Source organism: Stigmatopora nigra, chromosome 3 (assembly GCF_051989575.1).
Source record: "Stigmatopora nigra isolate UIUO_SnigA chromosome 3, RoL_Snig_1.1, whole genome shotgun sequence".
Classification (NCBI taxonomy): Eukaryota; Metazoa; Chordata; class Actinopteri; order Syngnathiformes; family Syngnathidae; genus Stigmatopora; species Stigmatopora nigra.
Genome location: NC_135510.1, coordinates 7,177,837 through 7,203,603, shown reverse-complemented (window position 1 = coordinate 7,203,603; position 25,767 = coordinate 7,177,837). Strand labels below are relative to the sequence as shown.

General features: G+C 42.5%; 1 protein-coding gene and 1 long non-coding RNA gene across 5 annotated transcripts in view; one reads left to right on the top strand and one right to left on the bottom strand.

Moving 5' to 3' along the window:
* LOC144194431 (uncharacterized) overlaps positions 1 to 25,767 on the top strand; it is a 168,123-nt gene that overhangs the window by 20,486 nt on the left and 121,870 nt on the right. The gene's annotated exons all lie outside the window — the stretch shown is intronic.
* sema6d (semaphorin 6D) lies at positions 1,488 to 20,267 on the bottom strand. 4 transcript variants are annotated; one of them, XM_077712950.1, is made up of 20 exons: positions 20,101 to 20,267; positions 14,647 to 14,812; positions 13,944 to 14,055; positions 12,847 to 12,907; positions 12,610 to 12,672; positions 12,413 to 12,514; positions 11,989 to 12,079; positions 11,626 to 11,745; positions 11,262 to 11,350; positions 9,919 to 10,136; positions 9,693 to 9,824; positions 8,831 to 8,986; positions 8,129 to 8,302; positions 7,663 to 7,803; positions 7,366 to 7,443; positions 7,225 to 7,283; positions 6,629 to 6,685; positions 6,012 to 6,194; positions 5,058 to 5,299; positions 1,488 to 4,959 (listed from the first exon to the last, which is right to left on the bottom strand). In XM_077712950.1, exons 2-20 carry the CDS (start codon positions 14,765 to 14,767, stop codon positions 3,835 to 3,837), a joined length of 3,324 nt encoding a protein of 1,107 aa, XP_077569076.1. In that variant the 5' UTR covers positions 14,768 to 14,812; positions 20,101 to 20,267; the 3' UTR covers positions 1,488 to 3,834. The 4 variants fall into 4 exon arrangements, with proteins under 4 accessions (XP_077569076.1, XP_077569079.1, XP_077569077.1 ...); XM_077712953.1 differs by lacking the exon at positions 6,012 to 6,194; XM_077712951.1 differs by lacking the exon at positions 6,629 to 6,685.

Genomic DNA, 25,767 nt, shown 5'->3' with positions numbered 1-25,767 from the left:
TATGGAATATTTCTTTATGGGCTTCCAAATCCCTTCCATAGGCTTAGTTAAAAGCCTCTGAAAGGGATTTGGAAGGAGGACATTTGTAATTGTAAACAGAAGCAACCAAAATGAAACCACAAAACTGTATTTAAAATGACTGAAACTCTTTTTTAACACCCAACTTGATTAACCATACAATTTTGGCTAATGATTACATACAAAGATTTGACTTGACCACTTTCCGTTCGCATAAACTTTTTTTATTTCCTGTGGATTGCATCTTAAATCATTTTCTATCTGAAGTACTCCTAGTGTATAATGTGTAGGTTACTCTATATTTAAGTTGATGTGCTTTTTAAACTAAATAGCGTTCTCCTTAAGGACCCTCCCGTGGATATAAATATATTTATACAAATGCCTGTAGGTGGCCTAAAACAGTGTGAAAACAACACTTTGGTTTAATGTTTCATTTTAATAGGGTTCATTGAAACCAAGATAACCACATGACAGTATAAAAACAAAAATCTGCATCTTTTTTAAACAATGTATTGCGGACGAAAAAACTGCTAAAAAACAAATATATCACTGTAAAAAAAATCCTAATATACGTATGCTCTTTTACCGAGGATATATTGGCTGCTAGAACGACATGACCCACTGACAAGCGTTGTCCTGTGTAATGTTAAAAAAGAAAGATAATTTAATTTTCCCACGATTTCAACAAAAGCCTGCCTGCTTTGCTATTATGGCAAAATTGTGAGGAACCCAATTTCACACTTTCTTCTAATATAGTGCACTACATGGATGTGCTGTGACACGTTTTGTATTCTCACTCTTGACTTTTTTCTCATATTTGGTGTAAGAAACAGAGGTTGTGCTTTTCTGTAAAATATGCTTGGATTAGAAAAAAACTCTTGTGTTTGTTAGTGTTTATATGTTGAGCTCGGGTACAGTGGTCTGTTTTGTTATAGTTCCCTCGATTGAGTACTTCACATTCTCATATTTAGTAGGAGGGCATGCGATGGTTATCAGTTCCAAGCTAATTTTCCACACTGAACCACTTGAGATTATCAATCCGTTATCTCCCCTTTTTCCTTTGTTGGCGACATGTTATCTGCTCACAGCTGTACTTTCAAGTCGTATCATTTTCTGGATGCTCATTCTGCATGCATCTAAATGTATGCATTCCTCCACAGCTCATTAGTGCCTTTAATCTTCTGCTGTGAGCAGTAGTTAGTCCAGATGTTTGGTGTGCTGCCGGAACATTCTATTTTGGAAACTTTCCCACATGGTTTCTGGTGTGGTTGAGTCTGTGCTTGCCCCAAACTTCAAAACAACCCCGCTCTAAAAATAGTCGCAAGCTCGTAATCATTCTAAGGACTCTTGATGTCTCTGCTGGGGCGCAAAGTGCATTCAGGACTTGTTACTTTTTGGGGAAAGCAAGGTATTTTCTACTTTTCAATCCGCTAACCATTTAGATCAACAATGAATAACCACTCCTTACATTTGATTCTTGTGCAGTAATGATTTATTTCAACTATACATGCTGTGTTAAAAAAAGAAGTCAACCAAAAAGTATGAAACAAAGACCATTACTATTTACATGTTCACAGTACATCTTTAAAACATTATCTACACTCTCAATACTCTGCAAATTCTATATATACATCTGGCCTTGCATCGCCATGTCGCACAGCATTGAAGTCTAAATGACAGGACCAAAACATGATTTTTTTTCTGCACACACAAAAAAGCTTGAACTGAATTTTAAAGGCTTCAATTTCGATTGCAACTGAAAATAAGTTCATATTGCAATGTACAAGGCAGTTAAGCAGTGGATGTTGAATGTATGTCTGTGTATATCAGGTTTCAGGTGTCAAAAAAAAAGAATCCAGATACTGCTTGGATGACAGGCCTGCAAGCAAGTTTTTACATACAATCATTACTTGTAAACAAAATGCGGCTTTGGACTAAACAGGCAGCTGACACTAGGTTAAGTGTTTTTAAGCTATATGGACTGTGAAGTTACATCATTCCTCAAGCCATCCCGACTGGCCAATAAAAACGGAAATGAATTTGCGATTCTCTCTAACTATGACCAGTTGCAACCATTTTAATGTGTTGGCTTTGGGCAGGATGTGCTGAATTAAGCTGACTGGTCCACAGTGCAAGGTCTAAAAACAGCCTACATCCCACTGTCAAAAAATACATTCACCACATGGCACCTCTACGGTGGCGCATTAATACGAGTCAACACCAGATACGCTCATTTTTAGTTTGTTTTTTAAACACTTTTTTGGTCAACAAAATGGTTTGAAATTGACAATACCATAGTCAAAACCATTGATACACTGCCAATATTATACTGTACTGCGGTAGCTAATTTTGAGATTAAGGCACAAGATACATAGATTCATGTTCACTTGCCTAAAAATATGGTTCCTTCCCATTTAAAGTATTTATGAATATACACAAACTTGTCATTCCCAGCATGACTTTTCTGGACACATTTGTAATTGTAGTGTTGATTGTACAATGGCCACTGACAGGAGGCTTTAATGGTTAGACGAGCATTGAAACCAATGCAGACTAATGAAATGAGATTAATTTTTAAGGTTAGTCTAAATAATTTAACCACCACATATAATGGTTTTGTTTCAGTATTAGGGAAATTGTCCAACTTCAGGGCTGTTGTAATTGGTTTTTGCATGAGATATAGGCATTCCTGCTACATAAAACAAAGTCTGGAGCCAACAGTATGATTAAAAACAAAACAAAAACAGTTGTATAGATTAGAAACCTGGCATTATTTCAGTTTTAACAGTGTCTTGTTGTTGAAATGGTACCTATTGGCTACACTTTGCAATCAAAGAAAAAAAAAAACAGTGCATACCCATGTTAGGGTCATTCCACTCTGGTAAACTACTAAATGCATCAAACACACATGGCTATGTCTAAAACCAATAGCAGCAAATGTATTGAGGAGCATATCCCAGTGAGTTAATAGTCCCTATCCCGGTATAGAACTCTATGCGACCATTCTAAAAGTTGCCCAATCTTATCACCTGGAAACACTTGACACACACTTGTGCAGGCTTCTTTTAAAATACAGGTCATACAAAGCTCGAAGCAACATATTTCAGCCAGGCAGTGACTTAGGTCTTAGATGGATTATAAGGTGCATCGTCTGCATGGCACGGCTTTTGAAGTGCAAAGGCTCAACACGTTTTCTGCCAGCACACGACCCCTCATTCCCATCAGCCCACATAAACACGGGTCATCATTTCCACTCATTAGTATTCTTGCTGCAATGTGTCGTTGTTCGATTTTAAACGTAATAATCGTTGTACTACTATGTCTGGCCTGCACTGCCCTTCTCCAGGTGCCGAACAAAAGCCAGGCCTACCTCTCTGTTCAGTTCACATTAGTGGGAAGACGGCGCTCAAAGGCAGTGATAAATGAGACCCATTCTTCAAGTATTCCACTGTGTTCTACCTGGTACCTCACGCACAGACACTGTGGCGGCTGCTGCTGGTGTCCTAATCCGTGTACCTAAATGTGAAAACGGCTGACACCAAAGAAAGCCCTGGGGCCCACCACAATATCACAAGCAGGATGGACATCGAGAGAACGGAAAAATATCCGAGGAGTATCTTTGGCCGCGCATGTCCCCCTATTTTCCCTTTTAGCTGAAGTGTGTGTCAATGTGCATATAACTTAACGGAGAACACAAAGCAGATTGATAGACAAACACACACACACTGGGGTCAACCCAATCCATAGCGGAGGCCATCCCGCCTCAAAGCTCTAACTGTCAAGGCAAAGAACTTACGCCAAAGTGTTCGTGCTATTCTAATAGCTGTACTTATTGACCACTCGCATCTGCGGAGTCTGTGGTGAAAAGCCATTTGGTTTCGGGGGCACATCTGGCTTTAGCGAAGGGGTCCTTTTAAGTCCTGTGCGAGGGAGTGAGCCGTGCCCACTGTAGCTGCTCTGTCGGGATAAAGGAGGGTTGGGAGAGTGCATACCTGCCCCCATCATTCCAAGGTGGGAATCGAGTCTGGAGGGGGGTGTTGGAGGCATGTAACCCCCTCTGTTCATACTGTGTTGTCGAGACACAGATATGCCCATAGTCACCCCGTTGGTTGAGGTGGACAAGGAGTGCCTGTGAGACGCACTCCGTTGGAGCTGATATCCTCCTCTTGGCCTCTCCAATGTACCCCCCATGCTTAGGCTGCCCGTTGGTGTGGTGGGAGTAGGGGACGTCAAGGGGACGTCCACCCTCTTGGTGGGGCTGTGCCTCGGCAGGGAGGAGGAAGGAGAGTACAAAGAGGCCTCGCGACTTGGCACCCTGGGGGGTAATTCCGTCAGTTCCTCCATGGGTTCAAGTGTGAGGTGCTGCCGAGGGCGGGGTCCCGATCCCTCCAGAAAAATGGCCTTGGGGTTGGCCACTGAGTCATTGAGATGTTTTAAAAGGTCATTTAGCGTATTCCTCGCATCCACTGGTCGCTTGGGCTCTTTCCTACTTCCTTTGGTTTCCGGATTCTTGAGCTTCTTCTCAGAAGGATGTGGCAGAGTATCATCTCCGCTGTCCAAATATGGGTGGTCATGTGTAGCGTTGGGCAGGACCACAGCACTGGGGATGTGAGAATGTCCCAGGGCCAGGTGGGGGTGATGGGAATTGGATTTGGGAGGACCCGGGGAAGGAAGAAGAAGCTGAGGACTCTTGGCTGCCGAGTTGGATTCTTTACGGTGACCGCTGACCTTCCGGTGATCTCTCTCCCACTGGTTTTTGATTGGCTGCAAGCCTTTCTGCTGAAGAACAGGCGTGGAATCGGGTGTCGGCAGAGCGGATAACTCTGGGGGTGTACAACCATCCCGCAGGATCATGGTTCTGGTGTCACCGTTGGGTGTTTTCAGGTCTTTATTCAGCAGGTTGGTATACAGCTTAGGAGAATCCACATTGGTCTGGTACTCCTGTACATATTAACAAAAGAACAATAGATTGACTTAAGTGTTTGATTCCATATTTTAAAAAAAAATGTATATGTATATATAGACAATTAGGGATGTACCTTTACGGGGCTATCAAAGAGACCGTTTAGCTTGACGAAGCTTCCAGCAGAATCTGAGCAGGACGGCGCCGATTCCGTATCCTTGTGGACTCGTCGTTGTTTTCGCATGAATGATTCCCGATTGCAAAAGACAATCAAGCCTGCTAGTAGGGCACCCATGAGGAAAGCAGCAAACACGCAGGTAATCAGGATGTTCATGTGGACCATCTGGCTGCTTTCACTTGCTTGAATGTCCCAGACGCCTACAAACAAACAATAAACAAGGTTAACCTCCTGCTGAGTTACGTCAAGTGGTCAGCGGTGTGCTCCCCTTGCCCCCTTCATTCCCCAGCAGAAATGTGCATGTTAATGCTGGAAAACAACCCTGCATCTCTCCAGACAAACAGTATACCCAGTCATTGGCAAAGAAATTGGATCAAGTGGTTATCAGTCGAGGTTGTTAGGCTCCCATATTGAATTAGAGATCTATTAATTCAAGAAAGAAGGAATGGTTTCCTGGATTCCATGCGCACCATAGGGTTAGATTATCTAGACGCTGAATTCATTTTTCCCAAAGAGAAATCAACCAGCAGGAAGTTGTTCACAGCCGTGTTGGTATTCCACAAGCAGATTCTGTATGGGAGGTTTGTTAGTAACCACAGACACTGAGAACGTTAGTTGGTTTGTTGCAGTGCAGGCCCAGCCAATGATCTACCAGCCAGAGTAAACTATTACCAGAGCTAATGTTAGCCAGCTAGAATCTATTCTGCAGATCAGATCAATGGAAGACTTCTTTGAAAGGTGAAAAGATCATTTTCAGAAAGGAAGAAAAGCTCGGAAAGGATTTAAAGAAAATGACAAATGAAACGTGTTGTTTCAAAATCAAAATTTAGAGAGCTGCCATGGTTTGCATATGTGAGCCTCGGCAGCTATCATATCAATCCGGCATGCTGGCTGGCTCCCTGCGGGCCTTACCCTCTTGCCCCCCTGGGAGAGAGTCTAAAGAATGGGAGGTGGCTGGGTCATCCTGCAGCACAAAGCCTGAGCCGTAGAGCTCTGGACCGGGCCCAGAGCTGGGGCTCTGAGTGGGAATGAGTACTGGGGGAGGTATGGGCCCACTGGGCAGGACAGTGACTGGTGCTGATGAAAACTCCATGTCTGTGGTGACAAACAAATTGTTAACAAATGCTTTGTCGAGCATACTGTCATCATCCCAGTTAGTAGGCATGGGCAATGGGGATTTGGAAAAGTTAGTGGTTGGATAAACCATTTTAAATCTTTGACATTTTGATCCAAAAATCGGTTACGGACAAGAGAGAGGGTACAGAGTTGGTTGACAACAGTGCAGATGTCTTTGTGGGTGAGCATGCCAGGAAATGTGATCAGAACAGGTGATGAGGGAGAAGTGAAGTAGTCATGTGAGCTGGCAAATGGGTTGTGTTTGTGACGATTAAAAATGGAGCAGGCGACGTTTGCATTCATGTGGTGTGTTTTGTCGGTCAAACATGACAATGAATGAGCGGTGGAAAGACAGGGCTAGAGATGCTGAACTCAAGGGAAAATCAACCACTGGAGTAAAAGATCAAACTAACCAGAGGTAGGATCACCATATGATTTGTAATCTGGTGCTGATGTTGTGCCCAAAAATGCTAAAAGAATTCAAAAGCACAATACATTATTATCAGGGAATCCAGAAGTTAAAAGAAAATCCCTTTACTAAAAGCTGATGAACAATAACATTATTATTAACTTACTAAAGCGGGTCCTCTGGTTCTGATCAATACTGAGGTTCGGCTTAGGTCATTGTCAGTTGGTACAATTGGAAAGGCAGTTGGTATAATTGAAAAGGCAGGTGTTTTTTTTTAAAGTAAAATCATTAAGGGTTTCATTTTTAGCCATTATTTATTACCTCTATACCTAGTGCCTCTAGTAATTGTACCACCTGAGCATGACCCATCAATGTACATGTTTGTGGCATTAGTTACAAGTGGCCATGTACTTACTGTATGTACATGTGTGTATTATTCTCAAACATAGACTTACAAGAATGTAGGGGCAAGTTACTGGCGTGAATACTGGTGTGAGAGTGCGGATGAATTTGTATTGTTTGCTCCAGGTGTGTGCATATGTAAGTTTATGAGTTATATATGCCCGTGGGTAGATGAAGTGGTATGAAGATGACTCTTACCCTGACAGTCTCCCAAGTGGTTAGTGTTTCCTAATTCAATATCCTGCTCGTAGCCTGTCCTGAAAATGAGACACGGGAGAATTTTCATCATTTTGTTTTTAATTAAGACATCTTGGTGTTAAATCTGAATCTGGAACTCACAAAAGACCGGGCTGTATCCTCTCACACGCTCCTTGAGTCATCCATCCACAATAAGGATCACGTAAAGCAATGCATGATCTAGTACGAAAAGCACATGCATGCGAATGTTTAATCATTCTTGGAAGAGGACTGTAATGATTAGTGGCTTGCTGAACATTAACCCCAATATAGAGGGCAGAGTTGTTATCCCCCCATTTATGACCTTTACTGGTCAAAAAAAGCCGTTGTATCATATAAAAAAAACTGCTGTGTCCCGATGCAAAAAAAAAAAAAAAAACTTCAAAGTGCATCACTTACTTTTGGCAGGACGAATGTCTTTCACAGCGACTCAAGGGAATTCGGATGACACAACTTGAAAAGGCAACATACAGACTGTGTGCGTCTTTGTCCACGTGCAGCGACAGGACGCGCTTATCGTCGTCATGGTTAGACAAGCACCTGGAAAGTGAAGAGTGGGAATTAAAGGTGCATCAGATTAGTGTCGAACCTTGCGCTAAAAGATTTAATCACTTGCTCGGTGGATAAGCTTTCTCTTGGAGCTTAACAGGCTTTTAACACTTGACATTTGCAAACGATGATTTGCAAATCCCAAAATAAACGACTGGAAAAAACAAAGATTGCAAGCGTAGAAATCTGACAGACACTGCCATCAGCACAGGGAAGTTAATAGTTGCTGACTCCTCAGCCATGAAGCAGATGGTGAAGAGAAAGAGAGCATCAAACTAAAGCAGACAGAGCGGGTGAAAAGTGCATCAGGACTTACTTGGCTTTGTTGAAGACGTCTATCTCCTCCAGAAGCAAACTGTCGTTCAGGGACGTGAGCGACGTCTTTGCCAGAACCTTGAGAACAACGCCTGACTCTGAACCAATGAAAACCACTGTGTAGTTTTTGTGCGGACCTGCTTCATTGTCCACGGCCAGTGCTGTCAGCCTGTACCTGAAACATGACATAGTAGTCAACTCAATGCATTTCAGTGTTAGTTTTGCTGTACTTTGTTTGTTTTCTACGAACGGGTTGAAGGCTACAGCTTAAGGGTAAGCCTTCATTTTGACAGCATATATGTAAATACTACGTGATTCAGAATACTACATTACACCTCAATTCAGCACTTATTCCAAGGCTAGAGCACACTTGAGTGAATTATCTAGACAAGCATTTTTTGAAGTCCCATTAATTTAATCACAATTCAATGTTTGGCTTAACTCATTTTTATTTTAATAACACTAGGAATAATCACAGTTGAAATTAAGTGAGGTCCAAAAACACAACTCAGAAAACAGCATGTGTTACTCCATCGCAAACTTTCATGTATTGCTCAGTACTTTCTGATTATTGGTCAATGGCCACTGCAGTACTGTAATTGATAGAATTCATCTATTTTTGTAGTTTTATAATAGTTAGCACAAACATGATCAAAATATAACTAATGTATTCATATGCAATACAAGTATTTAGTATATTTACCTGACACGTGTCTTTGTATACCAGGGCTCGTCCCCAATGGAAGGCACAGCTGTGTCCATTAGAGGGTGGGACTTGATGAACTGTAGGGTTTCGTCTGGGAACTCGATGGAGCTTTTAAAGGATGCAGCTGGACCGTAACCTGCACAGCATCCGGGTCTTAAGGGGGAGGGGGGTTCACATAGACAAAGGGCTTAAGGTCAAAAAGCAGTCCATGTGATCAATGCACAGCAGGGGGGCTGATCATCATGTGTAGCAAAGTGGATGGAAATTGAAATGAAAGGGTGTGGGAGCAGGTGCTTATTAGATCACAAAAAGACTCAGCCGGAAACATTAAATATGCATAATATGCAGGGTTACACTGCATCAAGGATCCACTGGGGAAATGAAGTGTTTGGCGAATCCCCCTCACCCTCTTTAGACGGGGCATGCCTAGAAATACTATAGGTGTGATCCCAGGTTCATAATGCCTCATATTATGAATTTGGCATATTAAATATTTAACCATTAGCAGATGGTAAATGTATGTGTTGGCTCAAAGCCAATAACCTGGTCTTTAACTAGTGTTGATTTCCCTGGACTTGTAAAAGAAAGGGTTCAAAAAACGAGCGACTACTTAGCAGCTGCTGAGTCATGTGACACAGGAAGATCTTTTCATTAATTTTCAGAACCGCTTACCCTCACAAGGTGGGCCTATCCCAGTTAACTACGGGCACCAGGTGGGGGACACCCTGAATCGGTGGCCAGCCAATCGTAGGTCACAAGAGGACAGACTCGACTCCAGAACTCATTCATTGTTATTACTATCCCCCTTTTTTTAAATATTGAAGTAATATTTTTAGAATTTTTTTCCAAACATCCTTACCGAGGTTTAGGTAGCTTCTCCTCTGGGAATGGCGTCCATATGGAGTCGGCAGTCTTTTGCTCTTTAAATCGACCATGGAATACTTTCTCGATGTCGGCCATGGAAAAAGCACACACCGCTGAGCCTGGAATACTGTAGAAAGGCATATTGAGTAAATTGCCATTCCTTACCTTGGCGACAGTCTGGAAATGAGTTCATTCATCAGCCATAAACAGTCATAGCCCACCTATTCATCTGTGTGGTGAACACACCCACAACCGATGGGACTCCGTTAATGTTGATGATGTCGGTGATGGATTGAAGCACGTCAAAGTAGAAGAAAGAGTCCCCGGGCACAGAGCAGTTGAGTCTCGCCTTGACGAAAGATGTCCAGTGTTTCTCCAGAACGCGTTGTGACCCACCAATGTCGTTTTTACAGATCCGGGCAACGCGAGAGTAGACCACCTAAAAAGGGGGCGAAAGTTTAAGCAAGGATAGAGGTGGGAGGAAGTGGAAGTCGGCTGAGTGAACGTCGCTAAAACACTTTCAGCGCACTAAATAATGCATCTCTCCATTCTGTTGCGACTCCACATGGACAGTTAGAATACACATTTTTATTTAGGCCTTGCCATTTTGTGAAGGAGGCCATACCAAATGGCTGGCCTAATGGAACCAAGTGATGTGTGTTCCATTGTGTGCCTGGAGATGGAAAGCGATTGCGTGTAAAAAGTTTCATTCCTCCACTTGTTTTTTCAAGCTACGATTGTTGCAATGTGGAAAAGAAATATGTCCACTTTAATGTGGAACCTTGGTTTTCGTACGACCTAGATTTTGTGCAATTTTGTTTTGACCTAAATGTTACCACTTTTCATCTTAGTTTAGATTTTTTACAAAACTTGTAACTTTCTAACCATTCTTGTTGTTTTATTATAACATTGCAATAAATAGTTGGGCAAATTCCAAAATGCAAGATGGCAATCAACTTGCTATTCTCAGCATTGGATTTATTTTGGTGGTATGATTTTTGACTGGATGTATTAAGCCAATCTTGATTCAATTCACTCTACTGTGGCCAAACAGAACGGGAGTTTATAATAAAAGCTAGAATTGTTGATTATGGTTTGCTATTTGTTGAACCCTTGCCTGGATTGGTTGAGCCAAAGCAATAATGTGCCACCCGCAAAACAATGGGATTGATATATTCTATCAAATGGTGTCAAACAGTAGCCTTCTGGCTAGCCAGCCAGAACATCTTAGAACAAACGGGCTTGGTCAAATCTGAGGCTGGCACCCAACACAGAACATCCTAATGCTTGTGCCATTAGCTTGTAATGCGCGGCAGATACCGACTGTGCAATCTCTGGGAGACAAATCCTTTCCCTGTGTAATGGCTTTACATCAGGCAAACATTCCCAGCAAACCCAGACAGTTGAAAATTCAACTGGATTCTGTCCTCGCATGAATGGTCACTGCCACATGGGCCATTTGTGTCAGAAATGAATTCAATCGAGGAGGCTGGAGTCTTTTTGGGGTATAGAATCTTTGTAGTAAATGTAGTGCATTAAAACAGGACCTTTGGACGGTTGTTACCTTGCCCAGATTGCTGTGCTCCACTGCAATCTCTCGGTAGAAAAAGTACACATAATTCCCATACTCTGCTGCGTGCAGGAAATGAGGTTCTGAGGGAGAAACAGATGCAGAGAGTTGAGAGAGTATTTTTGCATCGTCACTGCCAGTGTGCATGTTGAATATTTCAGGGATTTGTACAAGACTGTATATGAGTGGGGATGACCTAGATTGCCTGAGAGGGAGCAGGCCATATCCCCCGAGGAGTTTGGCAAGCCGGGAGAGCTATCCATCCCAAACTCAAACATCTCCGACACACAAAGTGCGGTGCCATAGTGTAGCCAAAAACGAGGCAAGGTAAAGATCTAGTGAAGAGGCACTCGTTTACCTTTAAGCCACTTGGAGTCATATTTGATGGTCCTCAGGGCAGATCCATCACCCATACTGCGATAAATGACAGAGTCACTGGCCTGAAAGTCAGCCACTGTGGCAGAGTACAGCTTTCCCTCTAAAAAAACATACAAACATGAAACGCAGTCAAAAAGATGTGGCCTACACTGCTTCTTCTTCTTCTGCTATTTTTCCTCATTTAAAAGCTTTAATTGGCCCAGCTTGCTTTAGCTGCAGGCATATTTGTACTGCAGCAAAAACATAGAGGTGATAATGAGAGCATAAGTGGAAACATATTAGCTCCAGTGCACAAAGACTCGTCTTTTTTTTTGCGTGTAGGCGGATGGAGGCTGACCCTCACCTGCAAAAAGGGCAACGTTGGTTTGCTTGGAGTCAAATGGGCATCGTGCCAATCCATTGATCTCCTCGCCATCCAACTCGAGGTTATCCAGCTGAAGGATGGAACAAATTCATGTTAAACAAAAGACGGCAGAGTAAATATGTACAAGAATGTGTCCAAGTAGTACAGTCAAATGCTTTGAATAAACTACGTTAAGTGCCCTTAATGAAAGTGCTAGACTAGTAGGCTTAAAAGCTAAGATGCAGTGTAGGGTTGTTGTAATTACACCATTTGTAAATCTATTTTATCATTTCAAAGAAAACTTCAATTACAAGAGGACTACACCTTTTCCACTCTTTTTCTGTGCAAAAAAACCCTTTATAATTGAATGTCCTGAACGATATACATGTGTATATGTATATACATACACAAACTGTGTACTTACCCTGTAGTATCTGCACATGGGGTTAAAGCCATTGGTGCCACATATAAAAACCAAATCATCATTTCTGGGAACCAGCACTTTGATGAAGTTATGGCATTCATCCTATAAGCAGACAAGAGTATTGATTTAAGAAAAAAAAGATAAAGTAACATAACACTGAAGAGAAAGTCGTGAGGCTGAATTGTTGCTGTACTTACTCTGTGTTTTCCTTTGACGGCACACATCTCTTTGTCGGCCTGGCCTGATCGCCATGTCAGCTTCTGCAGAATCAAAGCGTGGCGCATTAACACACACGCATGCATCTACGCTAAACAGGAATGCGCACACACACGTCTCTCCTTTCAACTCGCTCATTTTATTACTAGAGTAGTTTGTGACAAATAGCTGTGTGTGTGTTTGTGGTTTATAAGAGTAGCTTGTGGCAAGAACCTTACCCGGTAAGGGATGATCTCATTCCTGTAGGATTCTCTTAAACTTACGAGGTACACCTGATCTCTGTGGACGGCAACATAAAATGTGCAAATCAGTAACACAAGAAATCAAAGGCTATATTTAAAAGATGAAACGAGATGAAGAGTTTACACTGAAGGCTCAGATAGCATTTTCATTTCCAATACGTTGAGTTTTAGGTATTTAATATGGCTGGTGCACATCTCAACTTTGTTTTTGAATATTGTAAACTGCAGGGAAACTGAGGCATGGTAATCACTTTATCTACATTGTTTTTTTGTTGAGAGCTGAGCTCCATCCAGGAAAAATCACATCTGTTCTTGATTTTCTTAGAGTTAGCTTCCATCCCAAAAAAAACTATTTTTTTGTTTTATTTTGGTAACATGAGGCGATCTTGGGCCTAAACTGTCTTTTGGAGTTGGCAAAGTTGAGGGAAATGATCTAGTGTCTTGTCTTCCAAGTAAACAAGAAAACAAGACCAATGAGAAATCATCCTCAGCGAGTCTTTTTTTTGTTGTTGTTGGTTTAACTGGCTTTAAAACTTCTTGCGTACATGACATCACTTTTACTTGATGACATGCCAGGTATGACAAATGCGGAGCACCCAACGGGGAACAATAATTGCTTTTTCTGTCAACCAACGTAAGTCAACGCCAAAAAGTGGCAGTCGTTTGCCTTAAAACCAGTTGGACATGTTTGTGTTTACAGTAGTATATGTGTTTGTGGGAGGGGGAATTGGCTAGGGAATGTATTTCCAATACTGACGACGTCAAGGTGATTTCTTGCTACAATGCTGGTAGCTGTTGGTAAAATTAATCTTAGTGGTCATAAATACTCAAACGACATGTAAAGATGCCAAGAAACGCCTGACAGAGCATAAGGCTGGTTTGATAGACTCTTTTGCTGGATCAATACCATACCATATACATCAAATGACGGCCTAGAAGCCACGGATCCAATAACACTAAGAGCTACTACCCCCCCTTCCCTCTCTCTTGTGCCTCTGTTTACCTGCCAAGATTTGAGTTAGCGAATTGCTGGGGGGTTGGTGTGAAGGAGAATATGCACATGTTCACTATACCTGCCAGCGATGAAGAGTGTGTCTTGTATCTTGGTCATCAGCTGAAAGTCAAGACGATGCTGCGACTCGTTTCCAGAGGGCCTGCCTCTGAAAACAGGGTACCTCCGGGCAACTGCGAATGAACACACACACACGGCTTGTTACATTAAATGTGACTGTTGGTTAGGCATAAATATGGTGTCAATAACTATAAAGTTCTCATTTATTGGGAACATCATTATCATCTATGCCAATAATTTTATGCTTTTTGGAAAATCATATATTGTAGATGGTGTGTCGTCATGAGAAAACTTTTGTGGCCAGATGTTTTTTCACTAGATTTGAAGTTTTCTTTTTTTTTGTCGTATTCCCGAGTTTATGAATGCATCAACCTTAATGACAATGAGATTGCTCAACCTTGATGGAGCTTAAGGCATCATTGATTTCCACTCTCTTTACATTTTGCACATACTGTGAATTAAAATTCAATTTGTGGAAGGTTATTATTCAGAACGCTAATATACCGCACAGCGTTAATCTCAAACTTATTCTTCTCGACTGAAACAAAAAAACAACGTTACAGTTGTGTCTTGAAGATATTGTTTCTATTAAAAATTGAAAACACCAAACAGTATTTGGAAGTGTTTATCCGAGATATTGGGTTTATGGAGACATTGCAATCGAGACGCATCTCTGCCGAGTTTGTGAGTGCGTGTGAACTCACAGTGTGCGTCGACGACATCCAGGGGTGCAATGTCCTCAGGGAAGCTCACTGCGAGGAGAGTGCGTGAGGCTGTTAGCAGCAGCAGCAGCTCACTGAGCAGAAGTACAGCTCTGTGTCCCATGGCTGCTCACATACACTTCCTGTTTCACAATAGTGAAGATGTTACCTGGACAAAAGTAAAATAAATGAAAATTGTTACTGAAAAGTGGAAGGTATTCAGCATATTTTCTGTTCAAATACAAATCAGAATTACATTGTCTGATTAACCATCAGATGATTGTAAAACACCGCCTGGTTTACAGACCAAAACAGATAGCTAGATTAGTGGAAGTCCAGGGACTGACCGGTTTAAGATTCCGAAAAACACCGTAAATGTAAATCTGGGTATCTTTTGATGAGGCTCCTGTAATGGATGTTGAATTTACAAGCATAAAACACAGAAATACCCCTCTCTTGAGAATTGGTAAGTGGCATAGTGTGAAATTTGCCTTCTGCTTTTGCTTGCATCTGCTCATGGGCAGAAGGTCAGCCAAAAGTCCGTCCGGTATGGTGTCTCAGCATGTACTCGATGAAACGGAAGTCTGCTCTGTTAAAAGCGTGGTCAGCCCTGCTGCTTTTGCACATCTGCGCTCGTGATTGGTTCGCGCAAGGCCGAGGTCGGCGTTGATCAGCTCGTCGCAACTTCACCGCCATCGTCGGAGTGCCATCTCAGGCGACCTTAGTTGACTTCTATTAGTGCTCTGTTAGCTCTTAATGCTGCAGTCTCTCCTTGGGGCCAAAGCGCTTCTTTGCACTGCAGTTTCACATTGTGAATAATTGTTTTTTTGAGGAAAAAGCCATGCGCAGTTGTTTTGACATTGCAGTATTTATTTTTCTTTTATACTACATCCCAATGCAGATCATGCACCAGATGGATATACCACTCTTGTGGGTAGTATGCATGTGTAGGAAATTTGTGGAGGAGGGCTTCAGAGGCAGGCTGTGCCTCTAAATGATTGGTGTACATTTCAAATATTTATAAGGCAAACAAATTATTCATGTGGGCAAAGCCTGAACGGATATAAACAATTTACTGGGAGACGTCACACAGGCTAAGGCATGGATTAGCTGGAAGCATGTTGAGATCAACACACTGGGAGTGCATACATCACCATGCTTTCCCATAAAGTATCTCAAAGAGCGACACATGCGCACACTCACAAACAATAATGATTCATTTTTCAATTAGCCCCAAAGCACACCTGCTCCACTGCGCCAGAGCCAAGCCATTAGTGATTTGATTGATCCACACAGGAAGCGGGGCAGACCATATCATCGTTTCACTATAGTCATGTGGAAACCAGCCTAAATCTGGTCACTTTATCCTTACATTCAGTGCCCAAGTCCATCAAAACATCTGTGTACCAGCTTTTTCCTGCATACACCCAATGTTAAGTCATCTCGATGGCCTCAAATACTCCGTGTTGTTATTAAATGACCAGATTTTTCCGAGTACTGATAATCCAATTTCAGGTCTGTAATTTATAGTGTGTCACCCAGGAGATATTGAAGTGACGCTAAAATAGGCCGCTCTATAAGTGTGTTTTAGTCATTCACGGCATGTAAGGGTGGCAATTCAGTGCTCAGTGGGACGCTGCAGCCTTCCAAACGGCAAAGTCATTATGAGTAATGCTAGACCTGATGCAGTCTGTGCTTCACCTCCATTAGTCTACTTAACAGTTAAATTGAGATGTTTTTGACCAACTAGAGTGATTGTTTAGGGTTAAATAGGGGTTTGCATAACTAACACAAATTGAAGCATTTCCTTTAACTGTGTACACCATCAAATCTCCACGCAAGCGCGTAGATCTATAGGGAACAACCGAACAACCTAATCTAAATGTGCACTTTCATTACCTTGCAGATATGATTCCCAGGAAAGCAGAACAGGATTAGCCACTGAATGCACAACAATAAGAGGAAGTGGAGGTAGTGTAAAACAGTAACTAAAGTGAGAGAGGGATTCCACAACACCATCTGAGCCAAAATTCAGAGCCTTTCGCTAAATAACCCTCGAGGACAAGCAGGCGCGTGCTTCCTTCGGGCTTATTCCTCCACATCCAATTAAATAGGAAAATAACTATGGCCAAGCACCATTATTACCATACTGTGTAGGTAAAGACCACCCTCCTTAATGTAGAACAGAAACAGACGACACCCAGAGGTCAGCGTTCTAAAATTACTTTTCAATCTCCGGCGAGTCTAGAATGTTTTCTATTGACTATTCCTTTGCACTCTCTGGTTCCTGCCCTCCAGTTAGTGTGTGTTGTGTGCATGTACATATAGCCCTCAAACAAGCCCAGAGACGCTAGGCTTGTCACGCAACTCTCTGCCATTCAGCCTTGCCTCGCTCTAACTCTGTTATTACAGGCTTTTCAGTGTCCCACAACCACGCACTTACCCGCTGATATTGTTGGCTCAAACTCATGATGTTTAACATGGGGGAAGGGAGCAGAGTGATGCAAATGGGCTCTGGTGGATGTGGTGTCGGGGTCTCTAGCCCAATTCCAATAGTTAAAGTTGAGGATTTAGTGTTAAGAGCCTAAAATGACAGATTAACACATATTCTTTTCGTGAGCTGCACTTTTGCTGGCATATGTCAGCCGCCACCTTGCATCAACCGCACTTTCGGGTGCTATTTTTCAAGGGAGTCTATTCTGGTGCACGTAAAAAAAGATGGTAAACGATAGCAGCGTGTTTTATGCCTTAAATCTGAATAGGATACCAAGATGGAAGATAGTAATCTAAATTTAGGAAAACACTGTTTACTATTCCAAGTTGAGCTATTTCAACTGTCATACTCTTCAAAATACATATGTAATGGAAAATAATGAGTACAAACAAGTCACGCCTGTGAGCTGTGTCACGCTTTGCAACAAACTAGTCACGCATCCTGAAATTAAAAAAAAAAAAACTTCCAAAACTTTTGCAATAAATTGTGGTTACACATGTGAAGCGGTGGCAGTATGTGAACCAGACATTAAAACATAAATCAGTCAATCGGATCTAGTGCTCTACATCTGTAGCTGCATCCGAAGGTGGTTTCCCATTGGCGAGGCATTTTGCCACAAGCTCTTAAATCCCAAATAGTCTTTACTTGCGGCGGGAGAAGAATGCAACCCTTTGTTGAGGTTTGTGTCCCTCAAACAAGTGACTTAAAGAAGCATCATGGTGCACATATACTGTAAGACGTGCAGGAGACACATCAAGGCAGATTGGTTGGGGAAGTATGCCAACTGTATAGGTGGATGTGGCATAAATAAAAAAAAACCTCCCCAGAAGCAGATCCGCATGAGAATTGTCAGATGATCACGTTATTGCCCCAGGAGTGATTAGTATGTATATATTCACTCTATTCCCACCGAGCCAAAGCTGTTACTACAACCTGGACTCACTTTTAAGGGATTTAGCTATGCATGTTTGAAGGACTCTGCTCCAGTAAACCTGCCCTAACCCCTTTTTTGTGGACCTTGGAAAGAAGAGGAGTGAAACAGGAGAAAGGTTGCACACAGCAGTAGTTGCGCACAAAGAGGCCTAGCTGCAGGTGTGACCAGGAAACAAAGGGGGGCTTTGGCCACACAAACACAATGGTGCCCCACCCCCGGTGACTGGCCATATCTATGCTTAGAAGAGCACATTTGGGGGCTCTAAAAGGATAAGGCATTGAACATCCAATGTGTTAATGTGGAACCTTTATCGCCGTAGTTTCTTTATGTTAGATTTTGAAGCAGCAATTTTGAACGTCCACTTATGCCATTTCTGAAAACAAATCCTTACGGGTTAACAGTGCTTTTTGCGGGCCCTAGTGGGATTAACTATGTCGTTCTGGTCGTTGAATTCTGACCCGGTGGCTAACGAGCTGAGCAACGACGAAAAGCTAAGCTGCCGGCCAACCTGCAGCTGGTTCAGTTGTCTAATGATTCAGCCGACATCAAGTTTGTAGTTTTCCCTTACTTTAAATAAAAAAATAGCTTGAGATATTTTCATTCAGTCATCGGCTTTGGGGCACATTTGGCTTACATTTTAGCCTTAATTCCTTCAAATGGCAGATTTTGTTAATCATAGTTTTTTTTTTTGCACGTGACGCACGCCAATCCCCTTATCAAATCATTCACATCCCCGGTAAACAATTACGAGCAGCTCGATGAATGTATTCGCTACACGTTCCCAGTTATTTTTTTGCACAGACAATTCACCCATGCATCGGTGCAACCACAAACGCTTGCATTGTCCAGCTTGGGTCTACAGGCATTCAAAGTTCCATCCGTGGTAAATCTTTTCACAAGCCTTTAGTGTCCACATGTGGGACCAGTACAAAAGACAACAAAGAGGAGGGGACACAAGAGGAGAGACAAGAGTGATGGAGCTTTTCCATTATCTGGCAAAGATAGAGAAGTGCAATACGTTCAATTAATTCAAGGCACCATAAGGAGAAAGCAATGAGCAGTGAGATAAAAGTAACATTGCCAACCAGGGGGTGCTAGTGGTCAATTCATATACCTTGATTTAATATATAATTATTAAATAAATACAAACGACTGATATTATTCATCAGTCTTCCAATCCCTGTAACGACATATAAAATAGCAAATTCCTATTCTATAAAGCAAATTTATTCTTTTAACCTACCTTAAGATCATGGTCAATCCACCCAAGTGTCCGAATACTCCTTTTTTGTAATCCATAAAAAAAATTAAAAAAAGGACCAACGCGTATGATTCCTTTTACGTTAAACTTCCCTCGAACACATTTGATTGCTTTAAATCCATTTTCTGGGGGGCTCCGTTTTGCTTCATCTAAACATTTTTTTCTTTAGTCTTGGTTCCGATGCCACTTTGGTTCTGACAACCGATGCTCAAAACAGATCGAAAAACCACAACACTGCTCAGTGGAAGTAACTAGACGGGTAACCTCCCACACACACCCACACACACGCACACACCCAAGCAGCAGCACCTCCATGAACTTTGGACACACACAACAATAATAATAATAATAAACAAAAAATAAATAACAAAACGGTTTAGAGCTTCAACTCACCGATGCAGACCCAAAATGAAAAGCACTTCACTTCACTGGAGATAGATGTAGTCAAGTAAACACTCGAAATAGATTCAGCTCTTTTAAAAGAAAGGCAAAATCTTTGATGCAATAAAAGAACAAAGAATCAAAGAAGTTCATCTTTCTCACAAAGAACGAGCGTCCATTTGGATGAGAGCAGTTACAATCCAAACACTGTCGCCAGAAAACGGCAGTTAAAATTCACCCCAACGTATAACCTGTACAGTAACCCCTTTTTCCCCCCACTTAGACCCGAGTAATACCTCTTCCCCAGTTTCACTCATCCTACTTTCACTTAGCAAAAAGTGAGGAATCAAAATATAAACGCATGCATTTGTGCAAAAAGCAACTCACCTCATCTGAATGGCTTATTATTGTGTATCCATATGCAGTAAATCCCCCCCAAAAGGAGGCGAATAATATCGCGCGTCGCTCCAACTTCTCCTGGCTGAGAGGAAAAACAAACTAAGGAGACACGGCAAATGGTGTAATTTGACCCGAGCTTGGTCAATCCACGCAGGGAGAGATCCACGGTCCGCCAATAAGGAGCGCTCTTGCTCCAGCCGATAGTCCCTCCCCCAGCGCTCGCTCCCTCGCTCTCCCTCGCTCTGCCTCGCTCCTGACTCCCTTCCTCTCTTTCCAAGAGCCACAGAGGCAGGCAGAGAGGGAGCAATGGAAGGAGAGAGTGTGTGGGGAGGGGGTGATGGTGATGGTGATGGTGGTGGTGGTGGTGGAGGGGGTGGTGGGTTAACATCCCCCTTCTCCTCCTCCCGTTCTTGTGACCCCTGTTGCACCCTCTGTGTTAAACCCCCCCCCCCACATCCTCCTTCAAGTCAGCAACTGCTCCTGGTTAAAACTCATTTCAGCCTATTTGGGGCTCAAGATAGGTTGCTGCTTAGTAAAAACATCTTTTTGCAATGTTTGGATTTGGGGCGATATGGGGTAAGCTCTTACTGTATTTAGCAACGTACCATGAAAGTGGTCCAAAGTAGGTTTTATAAGCGGGGTGGAAAAGTTGGGATGACAAGAATTAAAATATGGAGAATATTTTAATTTAACTTAGTTTGAGCGCTTATCCTCACAATGGTCGCGGGGGGTGCTCGAGCCTATCACAGCTGAGTTCGGACACCAGTGGGAGACACCCTAAATTGGTTCCCACCCAATCGCAAGGCACGTGGAGACAGACAACCATTTACACTCGTACTCAATTTTCCGTCTTCAACCAGCAAACCACGCATGTCTTTGGAATGTGGGAGGAAACCGGAGTACCCGGAGAACACCCACGCAGGACCGGGGAGAATACAAACTCCACACAGATGGACCGACCTGGATTTGAACCCAAGTCTCCTACTGTGAGGCCAATGTGTTAACCACTCATCCGCTAGGCCGCCCAGCGTCCGAGATCAGACGTGATCTGGCGTTTTCCGGCTAGTATGCCGTAAGCAACTTTGTTTAATCTAATGTAAATAAGGTATCAACCCACTCTTCAGAAAGACTTTAAATATTGATCCTGAAAAGAGTTTGATTTGTCCTTGGGAAACAGGTTAACAGTGAAAATAATACTGTCCACAATGTAATGCTGTATATTCTCGCCTGCCACATTTCCATTGCGAATATAAACAAGGACGAGGAGGGCGCGTCGGTGTGCGCGGGGTTATCGTCGGAGGTGTCGGGTCACTCCAGCAAGGTTTTTCGTGATGGAACAATGAGACCCATTTGCACCCCTTTAGAGATGCGGGATTGCAGATGTGTAAGAATCGCTTATGCGTACGCATTCGTTCTCAGCCCCTCAAAGGTACACACACACACATATATCCTCCCACACGCCGGACAGCCTCCATTGTGAGCTGTGAAAGTTGCATCTGCATCTCAATGCTTGCAGAGGAAACACTAGTTTGCACTCCTGATCCCCCCGTGATTCTGGTTTGACACTTGGTGCTTGTCTTTGTCCCCCACTGGTTACACCCTCTTCCTCTTTTTGGATGAATAAGAATGTCGAGTTTTCAACTCTTTCCCCCACTTTTCTTGAATCGTCTATTGTTGGCGTTTTTTGCCTTTCTGCGACTTTGAATCCCCGTTATACTGACGGTCCTCTTATCCTTGGCTGATTTCTGTGCTCTCTTGGTACCCTTGTCGAGTACTGAATCAGCATGATGCTACATGAGAGGGTGAGGACGATGGTGACGGATCAATGAATGTGTCCAATGTTTGCTCGGATGCAGGTATTGAGAGTCAGGATGGGTGAATAGATATATGGATTGATGCGTGTCCGGTGATTGATGGTTCTATTGATTGGCCTTTTTTTCCCAGCGAATTGGCAATTTTACTGGGGGCGTTTATTGGCAATGTGACATAATATCAGTGGGGTTTAAATGATAATGCTGTATATTTATATATGTATGTATGTATTCATATTAAACCCCCATTGATATTATGTGACCCTGTCAATATCATCACCCTTATACTCTATACCATGATATGTACAATTACTGTGGAAAAAGATCCAATCAAGGTTTTGCAATGTATACATTAGTTGGGATATTTCTTTCGATGTGTTTAGATCTGTGCAGGTGGTGTTGTGGAGTATTTGTATATATGTATATGTTTATGTATGTTTGTGAAACTGCTTGACAATAATAACTAGGCTGGACAGATAATGAATATATTGCTGTTAGACACGGTGGGAAGGTTGGCGAATAGATTGTGGTGGGAGAATAACATGATAGAAAGGGAAGCGAAGGGCCTCCAGATAAGGAACAGAAGGCCTGCGATACCGTCCCATGTCTCGGTAGGGGCCCTGTAGTGAGTCGGTGAAGCCCAGGGGGTGTGCAAGGGTGGGCCTCTGGTAGTAGAAGAGAATGCAAAGGGCTTGGCCTTTGGTGGGTCCAGCTTGTGCGGCACTCCCTTATTTACTGCCCGAAATGCCATTGCAGATGGCCATGTGTCAAGGATGGGGGTTACAAGGCTTTAGGCTGGCGTACCTTAGGGGGGCATCTTTTATTGCTACTATTTCAGATTGTTAGAGGACATGGCATGTTAGGGGGACTCTCACTTGGAATTAAACGCCTTGGTGATTAATTTTAACTACATTGTTACCTTGTATTAGGAACTGAATTAACTGTGTGACCAAGCTCGTAGCTCAGTTCATTTCCTCCACAAAATATATTTCTTTCCTTTTCTCTTTCATTAACATGTAAATGTGTGTTTACAAGCACAAGTGTGTGTAAACACATGAGCCAGGACCATATATCTTTATTACTGTATAATACAACCAAATTTATCATTTAAAAACCTTTTAGGCTTACTAGCTGTTTTTCCTAAAATAACCATTATTTCCACAAATCCTTGCAAATTAGTCTGAATTGTTTTTACATTGCTAATGACAGTTCCAGGAGTAAGGTACATCAACTAACTACAGGAGAAGAGTGAGTGCCATGCTTTGGCATCGAGTGTTCCATCAGATGGCTGACTCCCAGGGTGGGAGCAGTCTGGACCGAGCCTCCGGAATGACCTCTGATTGATTAAGAGGCCATTTTTGGCACTTGGTGGGCCTCAGATACCATTTGTCACCAGGACTGAGAGGCTTCTTTTCCTTCAGTATTAGTGCAGCCCTTTTCTCTAAATCCCCAATTTAGTCAGATCCACCAGGACCACCCATTACAGAAATCTGGCCAATCGCCCTAAAGCTTAGCCATCTAGATTAAAGTAAACCTCAAACGGTATGTTTTATCAGCACCTAATGATCCACGATGAGACACTTTCTCAACTGTGACATCCCCAGTTAATAAGTGATAGAAAATATTAAACCTTTGTCACGAAACAGAAGATTTAGGTGATAATGATCGACAATAAATGCAAAAGCTGTAAAGATTCTGATGAATTTATATGATAGATCTGCGTATTTATAATAGAATAATAATACATTTTCCAATGACTAAACAATCTGTAGTTATTTGACTCGTAGGGTTGCAGTAAAACACAAAAAAAGCTAATTGCAAAAGGGCGACAACACAGAATGATCTTTTATTTATCCAGCAGAATGGAAATTTGACTACACTTGTACTTGATGAAAATATATTCATCAGGAGAGGTCATAGAAAGGTGACACGTTTCATAACCGCCAACATAATAAACACAGAGGTGCACTGAACTATAACTATATTTAGTGGTGAAATAAATTGAGCTCTGCCTACTGTTATTGTGTTTCCTACCTCCTACTTTATGAGACCATTTTGCTGATAAGAGAGAGGAAGAATCTAGTCAGTCATAACATGTTTTCTGCCTCGAACTTAAGGAAACGACACAATCTACATTACTTTGATGCAATCCTGCTGACTGTCACATTTACTCAAGGCGACTCAAGGAAATGTGTGAAATACATTTGGCCAGAATGTAATTTTATTTATTGGGGTTTTCTCTAGGAAAATGAGAACGCTAATCTTATTCATAGCTAATGCTGTGAGGAATTTGCGGCCGGCGATAAGCAACCACATCAACATGAACTGCTGATGATGGACTGACATGTGGCATTTCCAACTCATTATTTATTGATTCCATTTCGCCTCCCGTCGAAATATTTTAATCTACACGGCTATCGTCGTGCACACATAGAAGAAAGAGAAATTCTCCTGGATATGAGCTGGCTATGAAACACTTGCCCTCGATCTTGTTCAAGAAATGGATAACGATGTGCTCGTAACGTAGTGTCATCTTGACCCCATTATAACAATATTTCAACCAATTAAGAGCTTGGCTCATGGCCTAGGTAAAAAACTGATAGTCTATCTTGTAAGGGAATGCCTGCTATGTAAAAATACATACAGGTACAGCATGTATGTACACAATATTTATATCACGTGTATAACACGTGTGTGTGTGTGTGTGTGTGTGTGTGTGTGTGTATATTGTTGTTTTTCATTTCTGTACTTTATCACATAGTTTTCAGTCTTTGGACATTTGACTGCCATTATCCCATGTCGAACAGTCCATGTGTTTAGGAAGAAATCTCACTTAAAGAGGATTCTTTATGTGGACTTGTTGTCCACATGGCCAACTTGAAACAATAATAAACATTTCCCCTGTTTACTGCCCCTTTCATTATAGCATCAATCCTATAATATATCTGCTTAAGCCATCAGTGTAGCTCCATTAATGGGCGCTTAAGACTGGAGCAGATTATCCACGTCACACTGCCAGAGATGAAGCTAATGAGCTGACAGAGAAGTCGACATTTTCAGGAAGGAAGGATATGCCTTGGTCGAGGGTGGAGAAGGATATGTGAGGGCTGGAAGTGTCACCAGCAAAGGAAGCTCCCCAAAGGTTGCTGTGTTCACACGCTCTCACGTTTGGCCTATTCCGGTGTATCACGGCGCTGGCACGCACAGGGCAGAGGCAGACACAAAAACACACACAAACAGGTGCGCTGTATGCCGGTGACAGTATGGTGAGCAGCTGTGTGGGTAGGGACTAGTCGTACAGGGTGGCGACACTCCCATTCTCTGACCTTACCACCGGACATAGCATTTGACGCGCAGACAAAGTAAAAGTCTAAGGGCAGCTGCACAATGTGGCGTCCAAGCCCCCCTCTCCTCCCTTTCAAAGGCAACAGCTAACATAATCAAAAAATGTACTGTCTCCAACATGATATTTAATCTTTACAGAAAGCTCGGCCAGCACAGCTCATTCCAAATCCGAGGGAATTTGTTATACTGTTCGGCCCTCGTGTTAACTCCAAATGGTCTCGTAGCCTGCCAAGGGTAGCACACTTATACCTCCACTGCTGACCCAAATATTTACCTACCCCCTTCACCAACCCCAAGCTCCTGTCCAAAAGCTCAGGCATAAAAAAACCCTACCTACCTCCCATGCAGGCTGGCAGTCGCCAGTTAAGTCTTCCTTGGAGTAGGGAGGCTATCTGGGATTTAAGGGAAAAGCCTTTTATCCAGGGACTTTTGTACAAGCTGGGGCCAGCAAATGTCTCATGTCAGCAAAACACATTAAATGTTACACATGGCATCTTCT

Bases quoted from the DNA above. Each gene is read 5' to 3' on its own strand.
- sema6d (XM_077712950.1), bottom strand. From the start codon at position 14,767: ATGGGACACAGAGCTGTACTTCTGCTCAGTGAGCTGCTGCTGCTGCTA. The intron at 6,686-7,224 runs GTAAGAGTCATC...GAATTCTTTTAG, and splicing joins CCACTTGGGAGACTGTCAGG to CATTTTTGGGCACAACATCA. The intron at 4,960-5,057 runs GTACATCCCTAA...TAATATGTACAG, and splicing joins TCTTTGATAGCCCCGTAAAG to GAGTACCAGACCAATGTGGA.